The sequence below is a fragment of the Sinocyclocheilus grahami genome, unplaced genomic scaffold (assembly GCF_001515645.1).
Source record: "Sinocyclocheilus grahami isolate Dianchi unplaced genomic scaffold, SAMN03320097.WGS_v1.1 scaffold221.1, whole genome shotgun sequence".
Taxonomy (NCBI): Eukaryota; Metazoa; Chordata; class Actinopteri; order Cypriniformes; family Cyprinidae; genus Sinocyclocheilus; species Sinocyclocheilus grahami.
The window spans coordinates 420,398-447,324 of record NW_015505400.1 but is presented as its reverse complement, the minus strand read 5'-3'; the positions used below and the strand labels follow the sequence as shown (position 1 = coordinate 447,324).

At 36.2% G+C, this 26,927-nt stretch overlaps 1 protein-coding gene across 1 annotated transcript in view; it reads right to left on the bottom strand.

Annotated features, from left to right (window-relative positions):
* Window positions 1-486: 486 nt before the first annotated feature.
* Window positions 487-26,927, bottom strand: part of LOC107596588 (tensin-1-like) — a 188,870-nt gene continuing 162,429 nt past the window's right edge. Inside the window, exons 21-36 of the mRNA XM_016287344.1 lie at window positions 23,601-23,785; window positions 23,350-23,488; window positions 18,268-18,363; window positions 16,232-16,249; window positions 15,783-15,951; window positions 14,328-14,335; window positions 14,072-14,158; window positions 12,390-12,518; window positions 11,654-11,749; window positions 9,214-9,291; window positions 8,443-8,514; window positions 7,929-7,955; window positions 5,340-5,508; window positions 5,175-5,243; window positions 4,236-4,265; window positions 487-1,000 (exon numbers count right to left, since the gene is read on the bottom strand). Coding sequence (XP_016142830.1) covers window positions 859-1,000; window positions 4,236-4,265; window positions 5,175-5,243; window positions 5,340-5,508; window positions 7,929-7,955; window positions 8,443-8,514; window positions 9,214-9,291; window positions 11,654-11,749; window positions 12,390-12,518; window positions 14,072-14,158; window positions 14,328-14,335; window positions 15,783-15,951; window positions 16,232-16,249; window positions 18,268-18,363; window positions 23,350-23,488; window positions 23,601-23,785 — 1,514 coding nt within the window. The 3' untranslated portion in view covers window positions 487-858. The remainder of the gene's footprint in view (window positions 1,001-4,235; window positions 4,266-5,174; window positions 5,244-5,339; window positions 5,509-7,928; window positions 7,956-8,442; window positions 8,515-9,213; window positions 9,292-11,653; window positions 11,750-12,389; window positions 12,519-14,071; window positions 14,159-14,327; window positions 14,336-15,782; window positions 15,952-16,231; window positions 16,250-18,267; window positions 18,364-23,349; window positions 23,489-23,600; window positions 23,786-26,927) is intronic.

Here is a 26,927-nt window from a genome sequence, read left to right as displayed (position 1 = left end):
ATAAATGTTCACTTTTAAACATTTCTTTTTTTTTTTATAATGTCGCCATTATTTTTTCCTTGCTCGTCACCTCTCAATCTGACTTCAAATGTCATTGCATTGCACTTTCCTGAGTTGATATCTAAAAATTAAGACATTCCAAATGGAAACTGCTGGATATTTATGGAGCACAGGTGAATGGAGACGCTGAATTACTGAAACAACAACTCCAGCATCCCATTTTCTCTGAGAAGAGCATCTTTGAGGATGGGAATATCTAACCCTTACTTATATCTTCTGCCAGATCTGTTACATGCAGGGGATATTTAAAATCCCCACAAGGTTTTGAGTTTATCCAGAGTGGACTCTTAAGTTGGCTTATGAAAAGGTCTTGCACTTGTAGCGTGAGAAACAGGAGCCGCTTTCAGAAGGAAAAGAGGTGATGCTTCAGTTCATATGTACAGTTTTAACGAAGCAGCCGTGGTTTACCAAGATATACAAGGAAGCTTGAATAATGATTGGTTTGTCCTGACTGCTCTCTTATCTTTGGTACATCAGCCCCACATTTCAGCCTCCTCATCAACCTTTTTTTTTTTACTTTTTCTTTTACTTTTTTTCTTAAAAAAAAGAGCAACAAAATCCCCGACATCATTTCCACGTCCCCTCTGAGTGAGATGAAGATCTCCTCCCCTCTGTACTTCACTCCTCTACACCCACACTGCACTTCCTCTGTCCCTCTTCCTCACTGCCGTCCAAATAACCCTTCCTCACACATACACACAGCCTCTCACCCAAACATACAGAACAAAAAACAGAAACTTAAAGCATTCAAACAGAACAAGATGAAAGTCCTCCAGAAAGCAGCGCTACGTGAAGAGTTCACCGCTTCTGAGAGTTGATCATCACTTTAGAGACGAAGTTGACGATGGCCGTGGCCGGTTGATCGGGATCCATCTCGGCGAACAGGTGACTGACGTTGTCTGTCGTGCTGCCTTGCTTTCTGGCCACAAAGCCAAAGAACCTGTGAAGAAGAAGAAAAAAATCGTAATGTATGTATTATAATAATACACTGTATGTATTAAGGACAGTTCACACAGAAGGCGTTCTTGCATTCTGTCTGCAAGATCAGGAGCTAGTGAAGACTTGAAACTTGTTAGAGAGATTCACAACAGCACTTGGATGAATCTTACAAAACATGTCCAGGTCACATTGCACCCCAAAATTGAAAGAAATAAAAAAATGATCTGGAATGTAACTAAATATTCATACAGATTTCTGTGTGTGTGTGTGTGTGTGAGTATAAATTAATATTTGTGATTAGGATTGATGCTGAATTATTTGAATGAATTATAATGATTATTAACATTAACATTTGTGAAATGTTTGTCAAATTTACTAGCAATTTCTGAGTGAAAATTGTTTCTACACTATTTTTTTTCAGTGTGTATACCATATATATCATGCACCCTTCATAAGCACTCTTCCCACAGAAATATATTTGCCGAGCAAAACTAATATGTGAGCCTGGGGTATATTTGTAGCAATAGCCAAAGATATAATTGTATGGGTCAAAATTATTGATTTTTATTTTATGCCAAAAATCATTAGGTTAAGTAAAGATCATGTTCCATGAAGATATTTTGTAAATGTCCTACTGTAAATATATCAAAACTTAATTTTTGATTAGTAATATGCATTGCTAAGAACTTCATTTGGACAACTTTAAAGGCGATTTTCTCAATATTTAGATTTTTTTGCACCTTCAGATTCCAGATTTTCAAATAGTTGTATCTCGGTCAAATATTGTCCTATCATAACAAACCATACATCAATGGAAAGCTTATTTATTCAGCGTTCGGATTATGTATAAATCTAAATTTCGAAAAATTGACTCTTATGACAGGTTTTGTGGTCCAGGGTCACACACACACACACACACACACACACACACACACACACACACACACACACACCCACACACACACACACACACACACACACACACACACACACACACACATATATATATATATATATATACATACACATATATATAATTTCCGTAATTTTTCATATTTATAGAACTGGACCAAACTTGGAAATCATACTTTTAAATTTCACTGACATTTTCAGGCTTTCCACAACTGGAAAACCTGTATAGTAATAAGAATTGTCCTGCATGTGCTTAATTGGCATGAAAATAATGTCACAATGCAAAAAATAATAAAAAATAAAATAATATTAATATTCCTAAAACCTAAAAAAATATATAATTTCTCGTCTTTTTTTTCTGACCTGAACACGTTCTTAACAAACATTCTTATAGTTGCAGGGTGCGAACTACGGGGGAGCTAGGGGGAGCTCGGCTCCCCTTAATAAGACATGGGCTCCCCTGAAAACGTGATTTGTGAAATTTTGGGGGGGGTCTCAAAAAATATTGACAATGTGTTATTTTGACGTGCAATTTCAGTTTTGTGTAATGTGATCATCGTGGATTATTATGTGTAAAATTGCAAAAATATCATTCATTCATGCATGACGGTGATTTAAACCTAATTCACTTCAATAAAGATAACTATACATGCTGGTCTTGTCATGAGCATCAAGGTGTGGGGGCACTGCGGTGCAAATTCCACTCATGTTTAGTACATGTTAACTCAAAGATTCGTAGAAAAAATATAAACGTTGGACTCTGTGGTCGATTCTGTGTTAAGGTAAGGCATGTTATTCGCAATTATGTGTTGTGGCTGGGTTGTCATGTGTCTGCGTGACTCTCGATGTCTTAGGCCTATGGTATTAGAATTATGGTATTCTTCTGTAGCCTGACGACGAGTAACTTTAACCGTTGTTCATGTGAACTCAAAGACAGCCTGATGCTTTGTTTATAGACTATTTGTGGGTGGCTGTTTGTTGTTTCACCTATCAATTCGTGTCGATAAAGCATAATAGGGTAAATCCTGTATTGTGATTTATCCTATATAGTGCTTACATAATGCACTTGTAGCTGTTATGTATCTTTGTAAGTCCCCACGCGCGCGCAAGCAGACGAACCCAAACACCCCCCGTTATAAAAAAACAAACAAACAAGTGGGCTCCCCCAATGTCCACGGTATAGTTCGAACACTGTATAGTTGTATTGTACATGTGAGCTCTGGCACTCATGCTGGCATCAGATGTTAAATACACAACCCTGCTCTGCCCTCACATGATCTGAACATATAAAACCCAGCAGCATTCTTCATTCTGTCATGATATTAAACCTGAGCTTCTCCTGAACCACAACAGCAGAAGTCACATTCATCTTGAATGCCTATAACATCATGTGCTTTCATCCTCAGCCCAGTCCAATGATCTGTTCCTCCTCTGTAACATATCTGAACACTGCATCAACAGCACAGTTCCAGCCCCATCTCTTTCAAAAGCGGCCCAGATCGAGCCGTGAGGGCTGTCACATGCCTCATTGCTCCGGGAGTGTAAAGTGTCATGTGCGTGAAAACTCAAGTGCTTCATAAAGAGATCTGATCAGATTGGCTGGGAGAGGATCATATCATACTTTTTATTTTGAGCCAGAAATCATCTCTATGATTTTTAGAATGAAACAGGCTCTCTTTTTATTTTCTTCGTCTCTTTAAAAAGATAGTTCACAAAAAAAAATATATATACATCATTTTCTCACCCTCAAGTTGTTCCAAACCTGTATGAATTTATTTCTTCTGATGAATACCAATATATATATATATATATTTTTTTTTTTTATATAATTTTTTTTTTTTGAAGAATGTTGTTAACCAAACAGTTCCATTGACTAAGGGGGGGAGGGGGGGGGGGAATACTATTGAAGTCAATGGCTACCAGGAACTGTTCGGTTACCAGCATTCTTCAAAATATCTTTTGTGTTCAACAGAAGAAGGAAGCTCATACCGGTTTGGAACAACTTGGATGAGTAAATGACAGAATTTATGAGAATGATGGAAGCATCTGAGAAGCATTTATCCTTCATGTATGTATTGTGTGTCCTCAGAGCGTAAATCATGACACACGTGTGTGAGGGTTAGCAGGTTAGCGTCATGTTCTGTGCCGTTAGCTGAGATCACAATCCTGCTCATTCATCACGATAGCCCTGAGCACAGGCACTCTATCCCATGATGCACCGGGAAGGGGGAGCAGCTCTTGGGACTGATGCGTATCTAAACTGTTTTCAGATAGCAGCGTCTACTAAGCTGCAAAAGATCAAGTTCACTGTTATCAAAACTTACTTCGCAGCGCCACCCTCTGGTTTGCTCCACCTGGAACGACATTGAAACAGATTATGGATGTTTAACTTTGAGCAACTACAGCATTAACAAAAAAATATATTAAAAATATAACTAAAAATATCAATGCAACTAAAAAATAAATAAATAATAATCACTTTTCAAGGAGCACGCCGATGCTTTGCGGGAGATAATTAAAAACATTAAACGCAATACTAAAAACGTGAGTTCTGATAAATTATTTGAATAAAGACAAATCAATAATAATTCAAAAAATATACATTGACATTTCCTGAAGAACGCGTAACAGCACTGTACAAAAAATTAGGTTGTAAATAAAACAGATTTTACAGTAAAATACTATTTTGGACTTTCTACTTCAAAGGTTTGTGTTTAATTTAATGTGTTACTTGCGGTTTATTTGTAACTAATTGTGAAATTTGCCAGAAATTTCTAAGTGAAAATTCCTTCACCTTTTCTTTTTCAGTTTAGTAGTAGCCACAATGGTACGATGTTCTGAATGGTTCTAGTGTAGTTTTGTAAATCTCTGCTCTATTCTTTTTCCTACTACATTCTATATTAATTTTCTATTTTTTCACATATTTCTCGAGAGGTAATTTTATTTATTACATACTGTCTTTTATTATGCGTGTTTATGTCTATAATTCCTTGTTGGTTATGTTTGTTGCACTGCGGGACGAGAAACTAACAAAAAAAAACATTTATATAATGTGACAAATAAAGAACCTTGAATCTTAAAACTTGAGGTTAAAGCTTTAAAAAAGCCTTGAATTGTGATATTGCACAACATTAACAGCAATACGGCCTGACAAGCACAAACATAATTCTGATCCTGTCACCAGATCCACTGATCAATATATAAATGTTGGGACATTGACTGCTGTGGCTAAAGTTAATGCTAATGTTTCAGGGTTTGCTTACTTCCTCTCCTGCGGATCAATGTCGCAGAACGTGACCGTGCTGATGGGATAGTGGCGTCTGAAGAAAAGCCTGTTGAAGAAATGACAGGTATGTGCTTTTAAAACATGTTCAGATGTAGCTCTTGAAAACATTAAGATTTAAACAGTAAGAAAGAAAGAAACTCACTTTCTCTGGTTGTCAGTGAGCGTGATGCCTTGCGCCGACACCTTGAAGTGAACAATGGTGGCTGAAGGTGTGGGACTGGTTGCCATGGTTTCTGAGATGGCCTTGGCGATGGCCTGAGGCCCAGTCAGAGACTCCATATCCACAGAGCTTATGTACAGGACATTGCATGCTGGGAAAGACAAGAAAACATGCATAGATCAATAACCATGCTGGTATCTGCAGAGAATTAAATTACAGCTGCATTATGCAATGCATATGTGCCTTAATAAACTCTGATCTTCATACATACTGTGATTTCATCAAACACACGCATATCATTAGTATATTCTGCATATGCATAATCCAGTGGTTCTCAAAAGTGTGGGTGGGAGGTATCAGCCTAAAATGCTAAAATATCATTCATGCTGCACTGGTGAATCACCAGGGTTTTTTTAGCATTATTTATACTAAATATATGCCATTTACCTTGTTTATATATATTTTCCATTTTCATTTGAATTTTAGTTAAATTTTTTACTAAATTTATCATTTTTAGTTTTTCATCTAAAATTTCAGAATATTTTATTTGTAAGCTTTTTTTCAATAAAGGAAATATTTGTAATGGTTTCAGGTCACGGTAACAACAGTAATGCACACAAAGAATGCTTGTTGCACACAGTAATGTTTGTGTGCATATTATTATTTTTTCCTACTACATTCTATATTAATTTTCTATTTTTTCACATATTTCTCGAGAGGTAATTTTATTTATTACATACTGTCTTTTATTATGCGTGTTTATGTCTATAATTCCTTGTTGGTTATGTTTGTTGCACTGCGGGACGAGAAACTAACAAAAAAAAACATTTATATAATGTGACAAATAAAGAACCTTGAATCTTAAAACTTGAGGTTAAAGCTTTAAAAAAGCCTTGAATTGTGATATTGCACAACATTAACAGCAATACGGCCTGACAAGCACAAACATAATTCTGATCCTGTCACCAGATCCACTGATCAATATATAAATGTTGGGACATTGACTGCTGTGGCTAAAGTTAATGCTAATGTTTCAGGGTTTGCTTACTTCCTCTCCTGCGGATCAATGTCGCAGAACGTGACCGTGCTGATGGGATAGTGGCGTCTGAAGAAAAGCCTGTTGAAGAAATGACAGGTATGTGCTTTTAAAACATGTTCAGATGTAGCTCTTGAAAACATTAAGATTTAAACAGTAAGAAAGAAAGAAACTCACTTTCTCTGGTTGTCAGTGAGCGTGATGCCTTGCGCCGACACCTTGAAGTGAACAATGGTGGCTGAAGGTGTGGGACTGGTTGCCATGGCTTCTGAGATGGCCTTGGCGATGGCCTGAGGCCCAGTCAGAGACTCCATATCCACAGAGCTTATGTACAGGACATTGCATGCTGGGAAAGACAAGAAAACATGCATAGATCAATAACCATGCTGGTATCTGGAGAGAATTAAATTACAGCTGCATTATGCAATGCATATGTGCCTTAATAAACTCTGATCTTCATACATACTGTGATTTCATCAAACACACGCATATCATTAGTATATTCTGCATATGCATAATCCAGTGGTTCTCAAAAGTGTGGGTGGGAGGTATCAGTCTAAAATGCTAAAATATCATTCATGCTGCACTGGTGAATCACCAGGGTTTTTTTTAGCATTATTTATACTAAATATATGCCATTTACCTTTTTTATATATATTTTCCATTTTCATTTGAATTTTAGTTAAATTTTTTACTAAATTTATCATTTTTAGTTTTTCATCTAAAATTTCAGAATATTTTATTTGTAAGCTTTTTTTCAATAAAGGAAATATTTGTAATGGTTTCAGGTCACGGTAACAACAGTAATGCACACAAAGAATGCTTGTTGCACACAGTAATGTTTGTGTGCATATTATTATTATTATTCTTAAATGCATTCTACTTATTATTTATTATTATTTTTGCTTAATATTATTTTGGGTTAAACTACCCTTCGACATTGCTCCTGCAAATATGTATGAATGTTTTATTTATTTATTTACAAAATACATCTTTGAAATATTCTCTGTATTTTTGCATGCATTTTCCCGCTTTTTTCCTTTTTTATTATTACAAAGACATATCTTAGACTACAGAGAATAAATGCAGGTAAAGTTTTTTTTTATAACTATCTACATCTCAACAGTAGTATGTACTTTACTAAAATATGGCAACAACTGATTAGCATTAATGATTAGGAGGGCTCAAAACTGTTCTTGTCTCAAAGGTGGCGCTGAAAAGAAATTGAGAACCACTGGCATCATCTATCAGTAGACCCATGCATCGTAATCTAACATCAGTCATGAAAGAACATGCCATATCCATTTAGAAAGGTGTTCTTGAAATACAATCGAGGCCTTGACAAAAAGCTGAAAACAGAGCAGCCGAACAGTTTTTAGCAGACAGGTGAAGGTGCTTCTGGAGGTCTGGACCATCACATGCACAGACAGTAGTAAAAGAGGAGTGCGGTTCTCTCTCTAGACACGGCGGTCAAAGTCAGGTTAAACACAATGACAGATAAATTAATAAAATACACAGAGCATCACTGGGTTTACCATGGGAGTCAGCTGGACTCTTCTGCCCTAAATCATTTCCACAGGAGTGACACCAGGGTGGGGAAGAACATGGCAGTTGGTTCAGAGTTGATATCAGATCATAAACAAGTAACAGAGCTAGTGTGACTGCATTAACACTTGGACTAATGGAATAAAACCCTCATTAAAATGTATCTAAAGAGCATAACAGAGATCTATGATTAACATAAATAGATAGATTTACTAGAATTAGTTTAAAAACAAAAAAGTGAAGCTCACATTTTTGTTAAATGTGTGTTTTAATGTTTATTGTCAGGCCCTTGTACTTCTTGTGTAAGTGCCTTACTGTAACTGTGATTATTGCCTTTTTAAAACACTGAAAGTTGAAAGGTTGTTTTCTGTGGTAACTGTTTTCTGTTGTTTTCTTAATTTGAAGCTGGAACATTGCATCTTATGAATTTAAACGTTAGATGAATAAAAAGATACAAATAAGTGATTGTGATATACCACTAATCACTGATGTAAATATTCTCACCTGCACCCTGTTTGAGCATCTCTGCCGCCGGGTTAGTTGGTGTTGCGATCTCAGGTGACTCCTCCAGAGGATCTGTAAAAAATCAAAACGGGTCAAAGTTTAGACTTAACACATCCTGTCCATTTAACTTGTCATAGTGCTGCGAGAATTGGTGCTATGCTAGGAATCAAAGCTCCTGGCTAACATGGTGTCACACAGTGTTTGAGCAGGCAGAGAGGCACACATAAAGATGTGTGGTTTCATGCCCCCTGACACCTGGATGGCATAGAGCAGTTGGCTGAGGACAGAGGCCAGCTGAACGTGCAGACCTCGGAAAACGCTCACAATTATTCACACTGGGGAAACAGGACATACATCATCATGACAGAGAGCGCAGCTAAGTAAGGTCATGATAAGTGGGCATGTACAGTACGTACACAAACATACATAAAAGTCACTGTGAAAATATGTGAAGTATGCATCTGGCTTTACTTTTGTATTTTTATACATTACATTTAGCTTTAACTTCAGGTTTGAACAAAAGAGTTCAGATGCCTAGGTTTCCATCCTTGTAATTTTATGCAAATTGCTAAATTGGATGAAAATACCAACATGCAGACGTAGTGTGAAAAAGTCCATTTGTATTTTACTTATTTACTTAAAAAATATATATTAAAAATAAAAATTATTGTTGTTTTCCATTTTTCCAAAAGAAAAATAAAAAGGTTTTCAATGTAGTCTCAGACGTTTGGACCCCACTGTATGTGTAGAGAAAGTGATATGACGTCTCACCTCTGGTTGGTATGACTAGTTTGCAGGGTAGAGCCAGAGGAGTGATGGAGTGCTGGTAGACCAGTGCAGACAGGCAGCCTGAACACAGAAGATGAAAACAAAATTGGGGTCAGATTTACGAGTGGAAATCAGAGGAGGGCATACTCTACATTACAACCCCCTGAAGCAGTCAAAATTTGATGCCAGGCATTGACAATCCATAAATCCATGTTGCTGACCAGTTGTGTCAGTGAAAGTTTGGACGATTGGAGGGACAGTCATACCGGCACTTGCTTTAACCTCCACAGAGTCTTAATTTATTAAACTAAATATTTGACTATATTAGGAAAAACAAACTCTGGAGAGACTTTGTTTGGGCAGAACGTTTCCTACTGCTCGTGAGAAACAGCGGAACTGCGGAAGCAAAATGTCCAGGTTAATGGTGGGAAGGAGTCCTTGTTGCCAATTTTAAAAGTTATTATCAGCTTTTAAACTCTCCTCCTTCAGCAATCAGATTTTATCAACACTAACAGGAAATGAAGACCGCTTACTTAAGGCTCCTTTACAGGAATCGTTCACTACTAAACAGCTGCTCACCTTTATGTTGTTCCAAACCTGACTTTCTTCTTTAATTGGAGCACAAAAAGTGAATTGTCCATTCTTTTTTTTATATATTTGGAATTAAACAATGACAGATGCTGTCAAGCTCCAAAAAATAAATAAATAAATAAACAACGTATCACAAAAGTAGTCAGTATGACTGGTGTATTATAATGAATTTGTGCCTTCTGGATATAAAAACAAATTTTTTGATGCAACCATGCCATTTTAACTTCCTTATATGCAGATTTGAACTGTTTTGTCGAACCGTAGTTACACGGGATTCAAACCGGAGCTCCTCACCTCTCAAGTACATCTCCGTACTCCGTGAGCTACCGAACAAACCTATCGTCTATGAAAACCCATTGATATGACGCTGGATATGTGCGCTGCTAACGTTAAAAAGCATCAGTTTTCAAATATCCCAGCATATTAAAAATGTTTTGAAGTCACAACATAATACTCTTCAAGTAATTGTGCGAAAATTACGCTTTATTAATCGAAACTCTGTAAATCATACTCTGTGTGAAAATTATTTAAAAGGCGTCTGAGTTTTACTGCCTCTAGTGTTCATTTTTTTTGGAAACTGCAGTGATATGTACTTATTGGTACGTATTTTGCGTCTTGCAAAAATGTGCCCCCCCAGGTACGTATTTGCCATGAGACCGGGTAGATTTTCTCAATATTCAGATTTTTTTTGCACCCTCAGATTCCAGATATTGTCCTATCCTAACAAACCATACATCAATCGAAAGCTTATTTATTCAGCTTTCAGATGATGTATAAATCTCAATTTCAAAAAATTATGACTAATTTTGTGGTCCAGGGTCACATATGATAGTTTTATGTAAAACAAAGAGTAAAGTATTTTCAGTGGAAAATAACCACAATTTTGATCTTTTCATCACATTAAGCTATCATATGACTTCAGAAGGCAACTTCTATGATATGTTTATGGAGCTTTTGGTCCTTTTGATGGCCATGGTCATTGTGTACTGCATGAAAAGTAGCTTGAAGATTCTACAGATATCCACCTTTAGTATTTACAGGAAAAATTAACAGCATACGGGTTTGGAATGATATGAAGATGATACAATTTTTTGGGTGAACTGATCCTGTGAACAGTGGGCGTCCTGGCAGAGATTCAGCGGGAGGAGTGGTGCTTAGGTACTTCTGTACATTTATTAACATGAGTATTATTCCCGACAACACCGGAATCCTGCCAAATTTCACCCACACCTGCTTTCATTCCCACAAATCAGAGTTGTCCTTTGTCTGTTCTGCTTTTCATAATAAACACACGCTTATGCAACGGTTACCATAACTGGATGTTTGAGCTCTTATGCAAGCTGCCCAGCCCTGAATTTTTATGCCTCCTTATTTGATGTGGAACGGGGCATATTGGAGAAGACATGCAGCACTGTCCATTGAACAGACCAGGCCTCCATGTAATGTGGTCAGCAGACAGTAAATTAGAGAGGGGTCGTTTTAAGCTGTACTTAATAATGTCAGCTGCTTCCACGCTGCCGTTTGGACTACATATGTTCTACAGCTTTCTGGAAGCTACACGGACAGCTTGATTTAAAGGGAAGGATTGCTAACTTGTATTGAAGAGCAAAAACCACACAAGCATTTGTTCTACAAGCTTGACAGATTGGGCTTTCACATTAGTGAACATTCGACAAATCATTCTCGTGTAAGTGTTCGCAAGCTATGAGGAGCAATGTGGTTATGTAGGCAAAAATCCTGTGGAGAAAAGTGAAAAATCTAATTAAAAATGACTATTTGAATGTGTTTTCAACATTCTAAAATTAAACACAGGTCAGGAGATTTTAATTTAAAATTAAACAGTTTGATTTACCAAAGTATGGCTCATTAGGACAGCCCTTCAGTCTCACTCCTTTCGGACTCGTCTCAATCAGGAAATGTCTCACCAACTCACTAGTGACGTCTCCAGCTGAAATAATTATGGAATAAAAATTTAAAAATAAAGTAACACAGCATAATAAAACAACCAATAATAGTATAATTTGTAGAGCAGACTCTAAATTACATAATTTGATTCTAAGTGAAACCCCCTGTTGATATCTGTAAATTTACTTAAATTACCGTATTTATTCATATTTGAAATTCAGTTGAATTATATATACACAATTGACTGAATTGGTGTTTCTCAATCTTAAAAACAGTATTTTTAATGCCCATTAATTTAATATAATTAAAATAAAAAAATGTATTTATTAATTAATTTATTAAATGGACATGATGCAAATCTACAAAAATAAATAACATTTTGAACTGTTGAAACTGTTACACGATAAGAAAGGGCATATATAAGATTGACCGTGCCACAACTGACCAACCAGAATCCATTATTTCAGAGAACTATGCAATAAAAAGAATAAGTGACTGGTAGTGTCTTTGGTTTTCCTTATGAAACGTTTCAGTGTGTGTTGTTAGGTGTGTGTGTGTTTGTGTTTGTTTGCTGCGGACACAACAGGATTATGATCCAGGCGGGGTCAGATCTCCTGTCTGGAATTCATCTGGCAAATGATTATCTGCATTAGCCACATGCCTGGAGGAGGCACATGAAATACCTTTCTTTGTAGGTTGCAGGGTCGGAGGTGGAGAGACAACTTTCATGGCCAAGCCGTAGGCCCCTCTGAATGAATGACTGTCCCGAATGACAAAGGCTCCAGGCTCTTGATCCTTCAGCATGTTGATCGCTAGAGTGAGGAGGAGAAAATCCCAAAGCCAGTTTATATGTAGCATAATGGCAGCTTCAGTCTTATAAAATTAAAATAAATATAACCAATCCCCCCAAAAATTCATTTTTTGTTGATGATGCGGATAAGTTATTAAAGTCCAAAATGTGTGGCATCCCAGGTTCTGTTTATTGTGCAACCAAAAATACAAATAATAACTATAAATTTTTTTTAAAGATTATATCCATAACACTGCACATTTAACTTTAACAAAGCCTTCTCAAAATATGCAAAAAATGCACTCTTTTGATCATATATATATATATATATATATATATATATATATATATATATATGTGTGTGTGTGTGTGTGTGTGTGTGTGTGTTTAGATATAAATATATTGATAATATAGCATACATATATTCATCTTATCTATATAAATATATAAATAATCAAGAGTAATTTATCAACAGTAGATCATCAGTGATCACTTGTCATAAATGTTTAGTATTATATCTACTATTATATTGGTAAAACTTTACAATAAGGTTAGTTAGTTAACATTAGTTAACTACATTGGTTAACATGAACTAAGAATGAACAATACTTCTACAGCATTTATTAATCTTAGTTCATGTTTTTCTCAACATGTACTAATGCATTATTAAAATCAAAAGTTCTGCTTGTTAACATTAGTTAATGCACTGTGAACTAACAGGAATTAACAATGAACGACTATTTTCATTAACTAACCTTAACAACGATGAGTAAATATTGTAGTAAATGTATTGTTCATTGTTTGTTCATACATTAAATAACATTAACTAATGGAAAATTATTATAAAGTGTTACCATTACATTAAAGTATTTTTTATGCTTTTTTTTTTGTCAGTCAAAATTTAGATGAAATCCGTAAATAATAAATAATGATTATAAATAATGCTTGTCAATATTGTCCATGCTGCATATGTGCCTTTATTATAGCACACATTTCACATTAACGATTCCACAGTATTAATAATATTATTCCATAAACATTTTCACCATATTATTACTTTATGTAAACCACTTTGGAAAAAAACATCTGCTAAATGAATAAACGTAAATGTATTTTTCACCATGTGACATTGCTTTTTTACTCATTATTCACCAGTTGGAGATGTGAAGGTGAAGGCTATAATATGTTAACAAATTGCTGTAATGTACCCTGCAGTTTTACAAACAGAGAGATAGGGAGCGAGTGGAGGAAAAAAACCTTACTAAGCAGGTTTATTCATTATCGTTAAGACAAGTTAATGACGCAACAGATGCAGATGTTCGTTGGATTTAACTGCACACACATGTTGAGTGCCATGTGATGTCACTGCATGTGCTTGCGTTTAAAGAGAACTCCAGCGCAGGTGATCTAATCCAATAAGAGCACAGAGGAGAACCAGATGTGGAGACCAACAGCGATTGACCTCATATAGGGTGGCGTGAGACATATTTTACTGTTTATGGGAGTTATGAGCCTCATTCGGGGGTCTAAATATAGATAAATTAAACCTGGAACACACATATACTGCATCCTTACCTTGGTCTCTGGAGATATCTGGTCTATACCAGAATTTGGACGTGTCCTGGACAAACTTCACGTTCAGCCTGGTCTCCGGACTTCCATCTGGGAAATGAAATATTCACTTTATTTAGCAGTCCATTAGCTGTAAACTGAAATTGGTTTAATATGCCTAAGCTAATGAATGCAGTACACTTTCAAAACTACACTGACACACACACACACCTGTCTAAAATTACACTCAGGATCATTAGTATCTTATTAAATTACTGACAGCAACACCTAAAATAAGCACATTTCTCACAGCCAAAGAACACAGATCCTGTAACAGCACAGATGTAATACATGTCTTACTGCTCTAAGAAACGGTTAGTACACAATAAAAATATTAAGGACACAATTTTTTTTTAAATGTTATTTCAATGCTATCCTAAAAGACATGAAAGAAGATATAGTCCATGATATGTAAGTAATAAGAGAATGCTATTTTATAGGTTCTCATCAACAATTTAAATGTATGAATTTTCTACTTAATGCATCGGTTCATTGTATTCACTGTGTTTAATGTACTTGCATTAGTATGAATTTTCTACTATACATTAATTTACGTTTTGTAATTTACAAGAAATGCTCTAACATCTGATTACATTGAGCTCGCTTTTTGCATTTCCACTATGGTCCACAAAGTTTATTTATTATAATATACAGTAGTATTTAATAGTTTGGGGTGATGGGATTTAAAAAAAAAAACATTTTTGAGTCTCTATGGTCACTAAGGCCGCATTAATTTAATCAAAAACACAGTAAAACAGTAATATTGTGAAATATTATTACAATTTAAAATAACTGTTTTCTATTTTAATATATTTTAAAATGTAATTTATTCCTGTATTGAAAAGCTGAATTTTCAGCATCATTACTCCAGTCTTCAGTGTCACATTTGCTGCTCAAGAAAAAAAAAATTCAGGATTTTTGAACAATAGAAAGTTCAAAAGAACAATATTTATTTGAAAGAGAAATCTTTTGTAAATGTCTTTACTGCCATTTCTAATCAACTTTTAAAATCCTTGCCGAATTAAAGTATAATGTAAAAAAAAAAATCTTACTGACCCTTTGAATACTTACAAATTTTTGAATGGTAATATATATTTATTATAAAAATATAAAAAATTCAGTTCAATACAGATCAACATTCCATATATGGCATTCCTGTTTATGATTAATTCATACTTAAGGAAAAAACTACACAATCAGCAGTTACTTAGAAACTGTCTTACATTTAAATTCAAAAGACATTTTTTTATTATTCACTGAGTTAATCGTAGAGTACGTCAGTTAATATAAGATGAAACGTCTAGCTTCGCGGTCTCTCTCTCATTTGGATGCACGTCTTGCCGCATTGTTTCTCTCTTATAACCTTATTATTTCTCACTAATAACCTAACTGAAGCAGCACATGCCGCATGTATGTTTAACAGTTAACTTGAGCTTTGAATCCGTGGCGGAAGGAAGTAGTTCTGCACAAAAGAGGGTTTATTAGGCACTCTGTTGTTTCTTGTTTAATTACACACATGATCCGTCGAACTGTTGTATAAATGCAATATCACTCTCGTACTCGAGCGATACCGGCTCTATATCAGCGGCTGTGATATATATATGAGCAATATCACGATATATATAAATAATACTCAAATAACACTGTATGAAACATGAGGCTAGCGGCCACTTACACAGCATCTGGGCTCTGAATGGGACTGCTGGAGGAAAGAGGAGCGTTGTAGGCATGGGACGGCCCAGCAGGACGAGCTAAGCTGTCGCTGTCATATGTTGGAGACACAGGTGACGCTGGCGGCCCACTTGCAGCTGCTTTGGCCACAGACTCCACATAGCTACGAGGCTCTGGCAAAGAAACAAAGAGAGAAATACCTGTGAGTGCAAGAGTTTAGACAACTCGAGTCAAACAAAAAGTCAAAACTAAGATTATATATAAATACTTTGTAAGGCCGAGAGGTGACATCTGACCCTGAGTTGTGAAGAAACTTCATTAAGGTCAGGTGAATAGGAGAAAATGAGTTGTAATGAAGAATGGAAACGACCGTGATGTGTAAGATGACAAAAATCGGCCAGAAGGTGAGGTGGTTTGGATGTAATACTAGACGTAAATCTTATGCATTCTTACCTTCCTCATCCTCACTCTCTGTTTTCCAGACAGCAGAAGAACAAAATTATAAGACAGAAATAGAAGAAGTTCAAAGAGATGGGGAGAAGAAGGGATAATTGCTAAGCATGAAAAAACAACGAACGATAACAGCTTTTTTACATTCTAAGCCCATATTAATTTCTTCCATAATCACAAAAACACAACCTCTGTTTGTTTTCCATACAAGCAAAGTGGAAGGTTATTCATTTTGCTTGTATGCAAGTGTTTTTTTTAAAGTGGTCCATACGACTTGCGTTTTGTCTCCTTTTGTATTTTACACTAGTAAAAATTAATCATAATGACACAAGGGTGCAAAAACTAAGAGAGAATTTGCACATTTGTGTAAATTATTACTTTTAAGAGAACAAAAAAGTGAAACACAACCAAAGAAAACACAATGCAATCTTCATTTGCATTTTTGCTGCTCGAAATACCAGCAGGCCCCAGTGCAGATTAAAAAATCTAAAGTTACATCCCTTATCTTCAAATAAGCACAAGACATAATTTAAGCTAACTATAGTAGGCCTCAAATTAATTCCATGAGGAGCGACGCTAAAATCAGCCCTGCATGAGAACTTGTTCCAAATTAAAGAGTCTCCGCAACTCCTCACAGGATCCTGTTACCTCCGACTCTACAAAAAATACAGTTTACGGTGAATCTCACCGAACCTGCCGAGACACGACCAGGTCATATATCACCCCGGAAATCAAAGGAAATAAATAAGAAATAATAAAGGAAAAGAAATGTGGACTTATTTTCATGACTTCACCCCTGGAGACATTGTAAGACTGCATTAACAGAAACAATTTAATAAATTATTTTTTGGCTATATTTTTGCTGAGCTTGCTAAAATCAAGCTTAAAAATCATCATACCATCAAACATTAAATATATCCTTGGGACAAACAGAGCGTAATAAATCAACTTAAAAATGGGCTCTGTTCCAAAAACTAGTAAGCTGTCTTGTCTACTGCCTATATAGGGAGCTACTTACTAAGACAACATCCTCATTAGTGACTGATTTGGCAACTCTGGATATATTTTAATTGAGTTTGTTCTAGCATGGTGCTGAGATAACAACATGACACTCTAATAAGCATAAAAATAACAGTCTTTAATATTGAGTAAAGTAGTCAATTTTGTAATTACAGTATATTAAACTAAACTGAGCTTTCTTGAACTGATATTTTCCTCTGGAAATGTATTAGGAATACGCTACTGTTGAAAAAGTGACAGTAAAGACATTTCTAATGTTACAAATTGTTTCCACAAAAACAATAAATACATAAAAAAAATTATAATAATTAAAGCAGCACAACTGCTTTCAACATTGATAATAATAAATGTTTATTGCACAGCATTCTAAGCATATTAGACTGATTTCTGAAGAATCATGTGACACTGAAGACTGGAGTAAAATAGTTTACAATATTACTGTTTTTACAGTATTTTTAATCAAATAAATGCAGCCTTGTTGAGCATAAAGGTTTTTTATAGCAATATACATATACATATATAGATAGATAGATAGATAGATAGATAGATAGATAGATAGATAGATATAGATGAAGCAGTACTTTAGAAGGCTTTAGAATTTGGCCAAAGGGGAATTTTAGAAAGTACAATAATAATGTGACCGTTTGTATCAATGATCCCTTTAAATGCCACCTATGTAGGCAGCTCACTAGGTTTTGGAACAAAACCTTTCACTCTCTTCCACAGATACACACACACACACACATTAAAAGACCACAGTAAAATGATCCCAATATAACCACATATGAAAAGAAAACACCAATCCATTTAAAGATACGTATGAGCTCACGGCTCAAGAGAGTAGAAAAGGAGAAGGGGAAACACTTGAGAGAGAGAAATGAAAGGTTATTTTGATATATGGCCCACAAGATGTATTTGAGCTCCCTTTATGGAGTATGGCATGGAGCGGCTCAGACCAAAGCCAAAAGACCACGCGTGTCTGCATGTGTATTACGCTGTATATGTGTGTAAAACCTCACCTGAGCCTGTCTGGTTGAGCAGTATCTCAGCAGGGTTGTGGGGCTTCAAGCCCAGGAAGGACAGTGGTGTTTTAGCCAGTCCAGGAGGAGATCGACCTAAAGCGACACACAGAGCACAGAAAGAAATGTTTTATTCAGAGAGTTATCAAATTAAAACATACTTAAAGCAAGTACATCAAGGCAAATGCTTGTAGCTTGGCAAGCTTGATTTCACATATTGCTGCAATCAGAATAGGGTTGTCGATCAATTAAAAAAATAACAGAAATATTTTTGTTAAGCTCCATCAATGGTTTTGAATGTAAGAACGCAACCCACTTTTTCATTATGGAGGACTAGGAGAGTCACTAAAAAAAGAAATAAATAAAGGTATCAAATCAATGTTATTATTGAAAAAAAAATCACTTAAAATAGTCAATTAAATAGAATGAAAAAAATGTATTTATATAATCAAAACTATTTCAAATAAAATGATAAATCATTTTAAATTGAACAATAAAACATTTAAATTGAAACAAAGCATTTCAATTTCAAAAAATTGTTTTTTTTTATCCATTTGCCAGTTGAATTAAAAATTTTATTTTAATATGCTGTAATGAGGCAGAGTGCATGATTAAGTGTCAATATTTTTTACAAATCACTGGTAGCTTAATTAACTGTACTAAATTAGACAGCCCTATTTCCAAAGTGTGTCAGACCGCAATTCATAATGCATTATGTAATGCTGTAAGGGGTGCTACTGTATATAGCGGTCTTGATATGTTTTTAGCAAGCCAAACACACATCTGGTTTAATGGCACAGACATTTGAAGGTAACTCTATCACTCCCTTGAGAGGTTTGTTACGGCAGGAGCAAATTATGTTCAGTATGATGGTGCAATTGCAATGCATTGGCCAAGCATTCACATCTGCGTTTGCGTACTTGCACAAAGTATGTTTTTGGTCCTTAGCCCTTATAATACAGATCAGCATTTACCACTTTCATCTTCAAGGCGTCAGCATTTGACAATCTTATCAAAGAGACTGACTTCCAGAAAACGAGCCTTTGAGAGACTACTGTGATAAACACTTGAGCTTTTAAAGACAGCAGACTGAGGTGGCTATTTCAGTATGTGACATGGATGGGGAATGAGCTAATGTCTCATGCTCTGTGGCAAGGCCGTGCAAGCGCCTTTAAAAGAGTTAACGATGTGATTAACACTCGCTGTAACGGTGCCCAGTCAAAAGAACGAAAACAAGACAGATCATGCAGACAAGCATACACCTCAGCTGAACAGATCTCAAAAACGTCACATTGAAAACATTCAAGACCTCACTAAACAACGAATGATACGAACAACTGGATTTTCTCCAAACATTTGTTGATGTTTAATATATCTCAATATTTATGATTTTGCACAGAAATGATAATAACAATCATCAAGTCAATGATCAATTACAATAATCGAGTACATTAAAATATTTCATTCAAAAAGTTAAATATAGTAAAACGCTAATAAAAAATAATCAAGACATTCTTTCCACTGTTTTACATTAAATGAAAAAAATGCTAACATCAAGTTAAAGATTTTGCTAACACAAACAAATTGCTGAATTAATTCAACTGAATTAATTATGAATTTACTAATTGAATCATTGTACATTTTCTGAAATTTGAACTGATTCATGTCAATGAATCAAACTTCCTATACTAGATGTAACTTTTGCTATTAAAGTTTTAATTACATTAATTTTATTATAAACAACATTTACCTTACATATTTTGACCAAAAACATAATGCAAAATAATGCAAAAGAATCAATGAATGAGTTTTGATTATATATATATATATATATATATATATGTGTGTGTTTTTTTTCTCCAAACATTTGTTGATGTTTAATATATCTCAATATTTATGATTTTGCACAGAAATGATAATAACAATCATCAAGTCAATGATCAATTACAATAATCAAGTACATTAAAATATTTCATTCAAAAAGTTAAATATAGTAAAACGCTAATAAAAAATAATCAAGACATTCTTTCCACTGTTTTACATTAAATGAAAAAAATGCTAACATCAAGTTAAAGACTTTGCTAACACAAACAAATTGCTGAATTAATTCAACTGAATTAATTATGAATTTACTAATTGAATCATTGTACATTTTCTGAAATTTGAACTGATTCATGTCAATGAATCAAACTTACTATACTAGATGTAACTTTTGGTATTAAAGTTTTAATTACATTAATTTTATTATAAACAACATTTACCTTACATATTTTGACCAAAAACATAATGCAAAATAATGCAAAAGAATCAATGAATGAGTTTTGATTTGATTCTTTTAAGCAGATTGAACTGAATAACGGGAAATGAATCAACTTACCGAGTCTTAGTGTTCTCATATTATGGCCCGGTTTCACAGATGGGGCTTAGCTTAAGCCAGGACTAGGCCATAGTTCAATTAGGATTTTAAAGTAATTTTTATAAACATGCTTTAGAAAAAAACATTACTGGTGTGCATCCTGAGACAAAACAAGGGCACTGACATTTTTCAAGATCAATCAGTGCAAGTTTCTTTCAGTTGAAACAGCTCAGGCTTACATTTTAGTCAGGGACTAGGCTTAAGCCTTGTCTGTGAAACGGGGGGTAAGTGCTACAAAAAAAAATTCTAAAGAAACTGTCATTAGGAACTTACTGTATGAATAAACAGCACATTATATCACCAGCAAAACAACTGCTAATATATCATGAATATTCAATATACCTCCCAGCCCTAATGTTCACTAAGTATCCTGTGGTAATTTAACACAAAAGGACAGGACTTGATTGATTATGTTTTGTGTTATTGTAGGCTGAAGCTCTGTTTTGTTCTCTGAAGCCACATCTAGGTGCTCGTGGTAGCAGAACTAGTCTGAAGAGCTTTGAACGTGAAGTGGCCTCAGGGTACGATGTCAGCTCAAGAGAATGACTTGAATCGCTTTCGAATGAGGTGTCTGGTAAAAAGAAATGCAGTGGAAGTCCAAGGAAAACAGAGCTGCTTAATATTGTGTGCGTCTAACCTTGTAAAGAGGCTACAGACTTTTACAAGAAGCTTTAGATTAAACCTGTAGGGACAATATGCTGGAGGGGAAGATGAAGCAATAGGTTATAAAAACCTGTACAGGAGAAATTAATCTGCACATGAAACCTGAGGCGCAAATGTGCTTGTTCTTGCATTGAGATACAATGACTGTGGAGGCTAACATGCAGCAGAAAAACTGCTGACAAAAAACATTTCTCAGACCCACAGACGTTGGGACTTGCTGGGGAGCAAGTGAGAGCGGGGTCTTTCTGATCTGAGCACTTATGCATGTCTATGAACCAACACAAAGTGTGTGTTATCACTCAAACATATTTAACGTTGAGAACATATGAATGAACTACAGCATCTGTTAATGATATCTACTGGCTATTGCAAACACCCCGAGGTAGGGTTGGATTTAAGTGCAGCCAGACCTCACGTTGGCTTATAGATAGTGTGTTAATGTAATGTTAGCCCTAAAGATTCTTTTACAGAAAGAAGCAAAAAAAACAAAAAAACACCACTATTCTGATGTGCTAATTATGAAACACAATGGTTCTGTTGCAAAACCTAGTGAGCTTTCTTGCTGTCTATCACCTACATAGGCAGCTGCCTCCCAAGGCTGCATATTAACTGATCTGTAACCTCGTAAGTGTGCAATCTGGAACACTCTAAATGCGCAGCATACACATGAAATGTGACTCGCAATTGATTTCATTTGAGATTTGTGTTAGCATGTTGCTAAGCTAATGGTAAAACATTTCAATTAGAATAACAAACAAAATAAATACTGGATAACTCAAAGCTGTTTTTACCAATACTTTTAGCAAATTATATTTGTAATCAATAACTGCCTGCATTCTCCACCATCTTAGATGGTGGTATTCACATGCAGCAGAAAAACTGCTGACAAAAAACATTTCTCAGACCCACAGACGTTGGGACTTGCTGGGGAGCAAGTGAGAGCGGGGTCTTTCTGATCTGAGCACTTATGCATGTCTATGAACCAACACAAAGTGTGTGTTATCACTCAAACATATTTAACGTTGAGAACATATGAATGAACTACAGCATCTGTTAATGATATCTACTGGCTATTGCAAACACCCCGAGGTAGGGTTGGATTTAAGTGCAGCCAGACCTCACGTTGGCTTATAGATAGTGTGTTAATGTAATGTTAGCCCTAAAGATTCTTTTACAGAAAGAAGCAAAAAAAACAAAAAAACACCACTATTCTGATGTGCTAATTATGAAACACAATGGTTCTGTTGCAAAACCTAGTGAGCTTTCTTGCTGTCTATCACCTACATAGGCAGCTGCCTCCTAAGGCTGCATATTAACTGATCTGTAACCTCGTAAGTGTGCAATCTGGAACACTCTAAATGCGCAGCATACACATGAAATGTGACTCGCAATTGATTTCATTTGAGATTTGTGTTAGCATGTTGCTAAGCTAATGGTAAAACATTTAAATTAGAATAACAAACAAAATAAATACTGGATAACTCAAAGCTGTTTTTACCAATACTTTTAGCAAATTATATTTGTAATCAATAACTGCCTGCATTCTCCACCATCTTAGATGGTGGTATTCACAGTTTGTAATGCATATTCTCTGTGAAGGGTATAAACAATGCTGCCTTAGAATATGGCTTAAAGAAGGTAATAATCATGCTGTCTATGTTCTGGACCTATGATGTTGCCTATGGCAGTTCACTAGGTTTTGAAACAGAGCTCTCCTCTAAAAACTCCATTATACCAATAACATCCAAACGACTGACAGTTTGACTTCATTGTTGCTTCTTGCTATGTTTCTATATTTTTTAGAGCTTTACTCTAAAAACTATACCAATATTATCTAAACGGCTGACAGCTGAACTTCATTGTAGTTTCTTGCTATGCTAAACACTTCTAGATAATGTGAAAATTAACAGAACCAACAATCTGTGACCCTTTTAAAGTGTTGACAGAGAGGAAGTTATTCTAGAGCTCTGTGGCGCCCTCCTCCTCCAGTGGGGGGAACTTACTTAGGTTGAAGTAAGGGGTTTGTGGCATGACAGAGAAGGCAGGGGATTGGGGTAGGGCCTCACCACCAGCAATCGGAGGGGGGCTGATGGGACCCCCATCCATTTCCTCAAACGCTTCCCTGTAGCTGTGCATGTGTCTCTGGAGAAAGAAGGACAGGTGGACACATATCCAAATACATGAACACACATACATCCACACTGATTTCTGAGATTAATACAAGGAGTAATGCAAGAGTGTCCATGCAGTCTACCTCCTTGGGCCGCCCCCCAGGGTTCATAGCAATGGTATTGGCCAGCTCGGGAGAGATGCAGCGGATGGGGGAGCGGACCGAGTTTCCTCGGGTTGGGCTCTCGTCTTGGGAAAGGCCTTCACTGAGGGTCCGGCACCATCCAGGAACCGAAGCCTCATCTAGTGACATTTCACCAGACTGAACTCCTGCCAAGAAGAAATATATATATGACGTCATCCCTAATAGATAACTTTCAGGGCCTGCAGAAGAACATTTATCATACTTGAAAATAAAAAATATCCAAATGTCAAAATATTCCTTGAAGAAATCCATGGAAAACTGCCAATGAGCTCTTAAGAATGAACTCTCTGTCAAAAGCTGCACTGACGTCCAATTCGCACCACATAAAAGCCTGTTGGAACTACAAACAACGTTCTCATTCAAACAGCCTAGATTACAAAAAGCTGGAATATTAGAGAAACTCCATGGATTTAAAGGGTAATGTGTACTTCAGGATAAAGCTCTGGAACAGCCTCAAAGCGACTCCGAAGCCTATTTCATCATGTTCTGTTTGATACCAAGAGTCTCTACGGTGTAAATAAAACTGGATTTGTGTAAGTCTTCTCTAGTAGGGAGGGGAAAAACAGAGAACAGAAATGGATAACTAAAGGAGTTTGGTAACTGAAAGCAGATGGAATGCACCTCAATGACGTTCACAAAAATCACTATTATAATTGATTCATTTATCTATTCAGTGACGGTAAATCATAATAACCATAATAGTTCGATCTTATTAAAATCTAATTGGTTTTACCCAACACCTGTGTATTTTTATCTAATTTATCTAATAGGGAGTCAAAAATAGCAATAGAAATAAATAACATGAATGATTCCCGAAATACATGCTACTACTTTTCTAAGCAGAAAGACTTTCCCATAGAATTAGATACTTTAAATGTGCGCATGGTAACAGTCTGCAATGTATCATGGTGTGTGCTATCACTGTCAACTTACAGATAAGGAAAATAGCTTTTACAGGTTCTGTGAAAGCATGTACAGCCACACACAGTTTAAAGCTCATTCAACTGGACGCAGTTTTAGAGCGAGCAAAGCATTAATACATTCTGGTGGGAGTGACTGGAATATCATAGAAACCGGGCAACAGGCTGAGCAAAATATTTACTTGCTCCCTGAGCACATCCTACGATTGATACGTGCGGTCAGACCACAGCTCAGACCACCAGAACCTCACGTGCGCTGGGAAACAACTTCAGAGAGATTGACCACTTCCACTTCTGAACAAGGGGCCACCCTTGCTCTTAAACGTGACGTTAGCCGGACATCCAGGTTGCATTTAAACCACTTCTGGAGTGCTGCCCACAAAACGAGCGGTTCAGAACAATAGGGTAGTGATGTCACAAAAGGAGATTCTTCAAAAGGGCTCGCGCACACCATCTGCAATCTATTCACATTCCTGGATTAGACTCACGCGGTTTCTACGACAATGTCAAACATTCAAATTCCAAAACTGACTGGTCTGGGAAGCGATGAATCCAGCACTTGGATGTGCAGGGATATCATATGGTCTATATCCCCCAGTGTCACTTCAGACAAGGTCGGGAGAGGAAACATGCAAAACAGATGTAGTGCGCCAGATCTACAGCTGTGCATGACAAACTGTGCTGTTACCTTAGTGATCACACTGTCCTAATAGATTCAAACTGCTCTAACTGTGAGGATTTATTACACTTTGTCCTTCATCTAAATGCTAAAACAGAAGTAAAGGAAAGTCCTTGAATGAAGCCAGTGTCTGCTCGTCTTGGTATTGTTCCCCAGGTCTGGTAGACTGGATCTTGTGACATGGGCTCAGTTAATCCAGACAGACTGGCCGTTGTCCTGCAACTGTGTAACTTTAACTCGTCACATAATACAAATGCAATTTGTTTGTAGAGGTCACCCAGCACAAAGGAGCAAACTGAAGTAATACACTTGTTAACTGTTATTTCACCCAAACAAGGTGAAATTCCAGCACAGTTTAGTGGTTAAGGAAGAATGTTAAATTAGTGAGATAAAGGAGAGAAATAAAAACAGAGGAAATAGTGATAGGAAATGGAGAATTTTTTTCTTCCTAATCACCATTACAGTACATTCACACGGGGCATCAGCTTCAATGCCTCTCGTTTACTTTGAATGGAGTGACCAAGCGTTGCTGAACTGAATTGTGGGTCTGTTGCATTGCATCACTGGCGTTGCTTGTGGCAGAAGTTGAAAACTTTTCAACTTTTCAAGTGCCAACGCAGGTGTCAGCCAATCAGATCGCCCTATGCAAATACCCTAGCGCAGACGCTAGCCAATCGCATTCATGCAACAACAGAAAAGTAGTGTGATTGGCTGTTGTCACTATGATGGTCGCGTTAGCACCAAGCTTCAGACACGCCCTCCGACACGCCCTGTGTGAATGTACTGTTACTTGCCACAGTTTACTCCTTTAAATTAAAACTAAACTAACCTAAAATTAAAACTATCACATTTACTCACCCTCATGTCGTTCCAAACCTGTATGCCTTTCTTGATATGTGGATCACAAAAGAAGATTATTTTTATGATTGTTTCAACTTATTTCGTCAATACTACAGAAATAAACAGGGTCCAAAACAAAATTGTACCCTATTGTCTTTCAAAATATCTTCTTTTGTGTTCCGAAAGTCATACAGGTTTGGAACAACATGAAAATGGGTAAATGATGACAACTTTCATTTTTGGGTGAACTATGCCTTTACATTTACTTAAGTTCACACTCTTTTTAATTTAGATTTTACTTTATTATTTTATTTTATCCAATTAGAATTTAGTCATCTTTTTTATAATAACAATTACAAGTACAATATTAATAAAATAAAATAAATTACCATTTAAAAAATAACTGGCAGTTTTATAAAAGCTAGTATTCTTATTGACAAAAAAAAGAGCAGGGAAAGATAGGGGGCGAAAGCGAGAGAGAACAGAGAAATAGCACACAACCACACAACATGCACAGGTGTTATGAGTTAATGTCAGTGGGTGGCACAGAGCATCAGAGAGACCAACCACTGAAGGAGAAAGAGCAGCGGCGGTGACCGAGCTCAGGAGCATTCCGTTTGCCACTTATGCCTCGGATACGAGCAGTGTACTCTGCATACCATCGGGAGGAGAAGGAAGAGGAGGAGGAATGATGGACCGTGGCAGGACGTAAAGGAAGAAGGTGAAGAGGAGGAAGGGAAGGTGGAGGTAATGATGAGATGGGTGTTCCACAGACAGGATAAACATGAGAATTGAGAAAGGGGGGGGGGGGGGGGAAAAAAATGGACA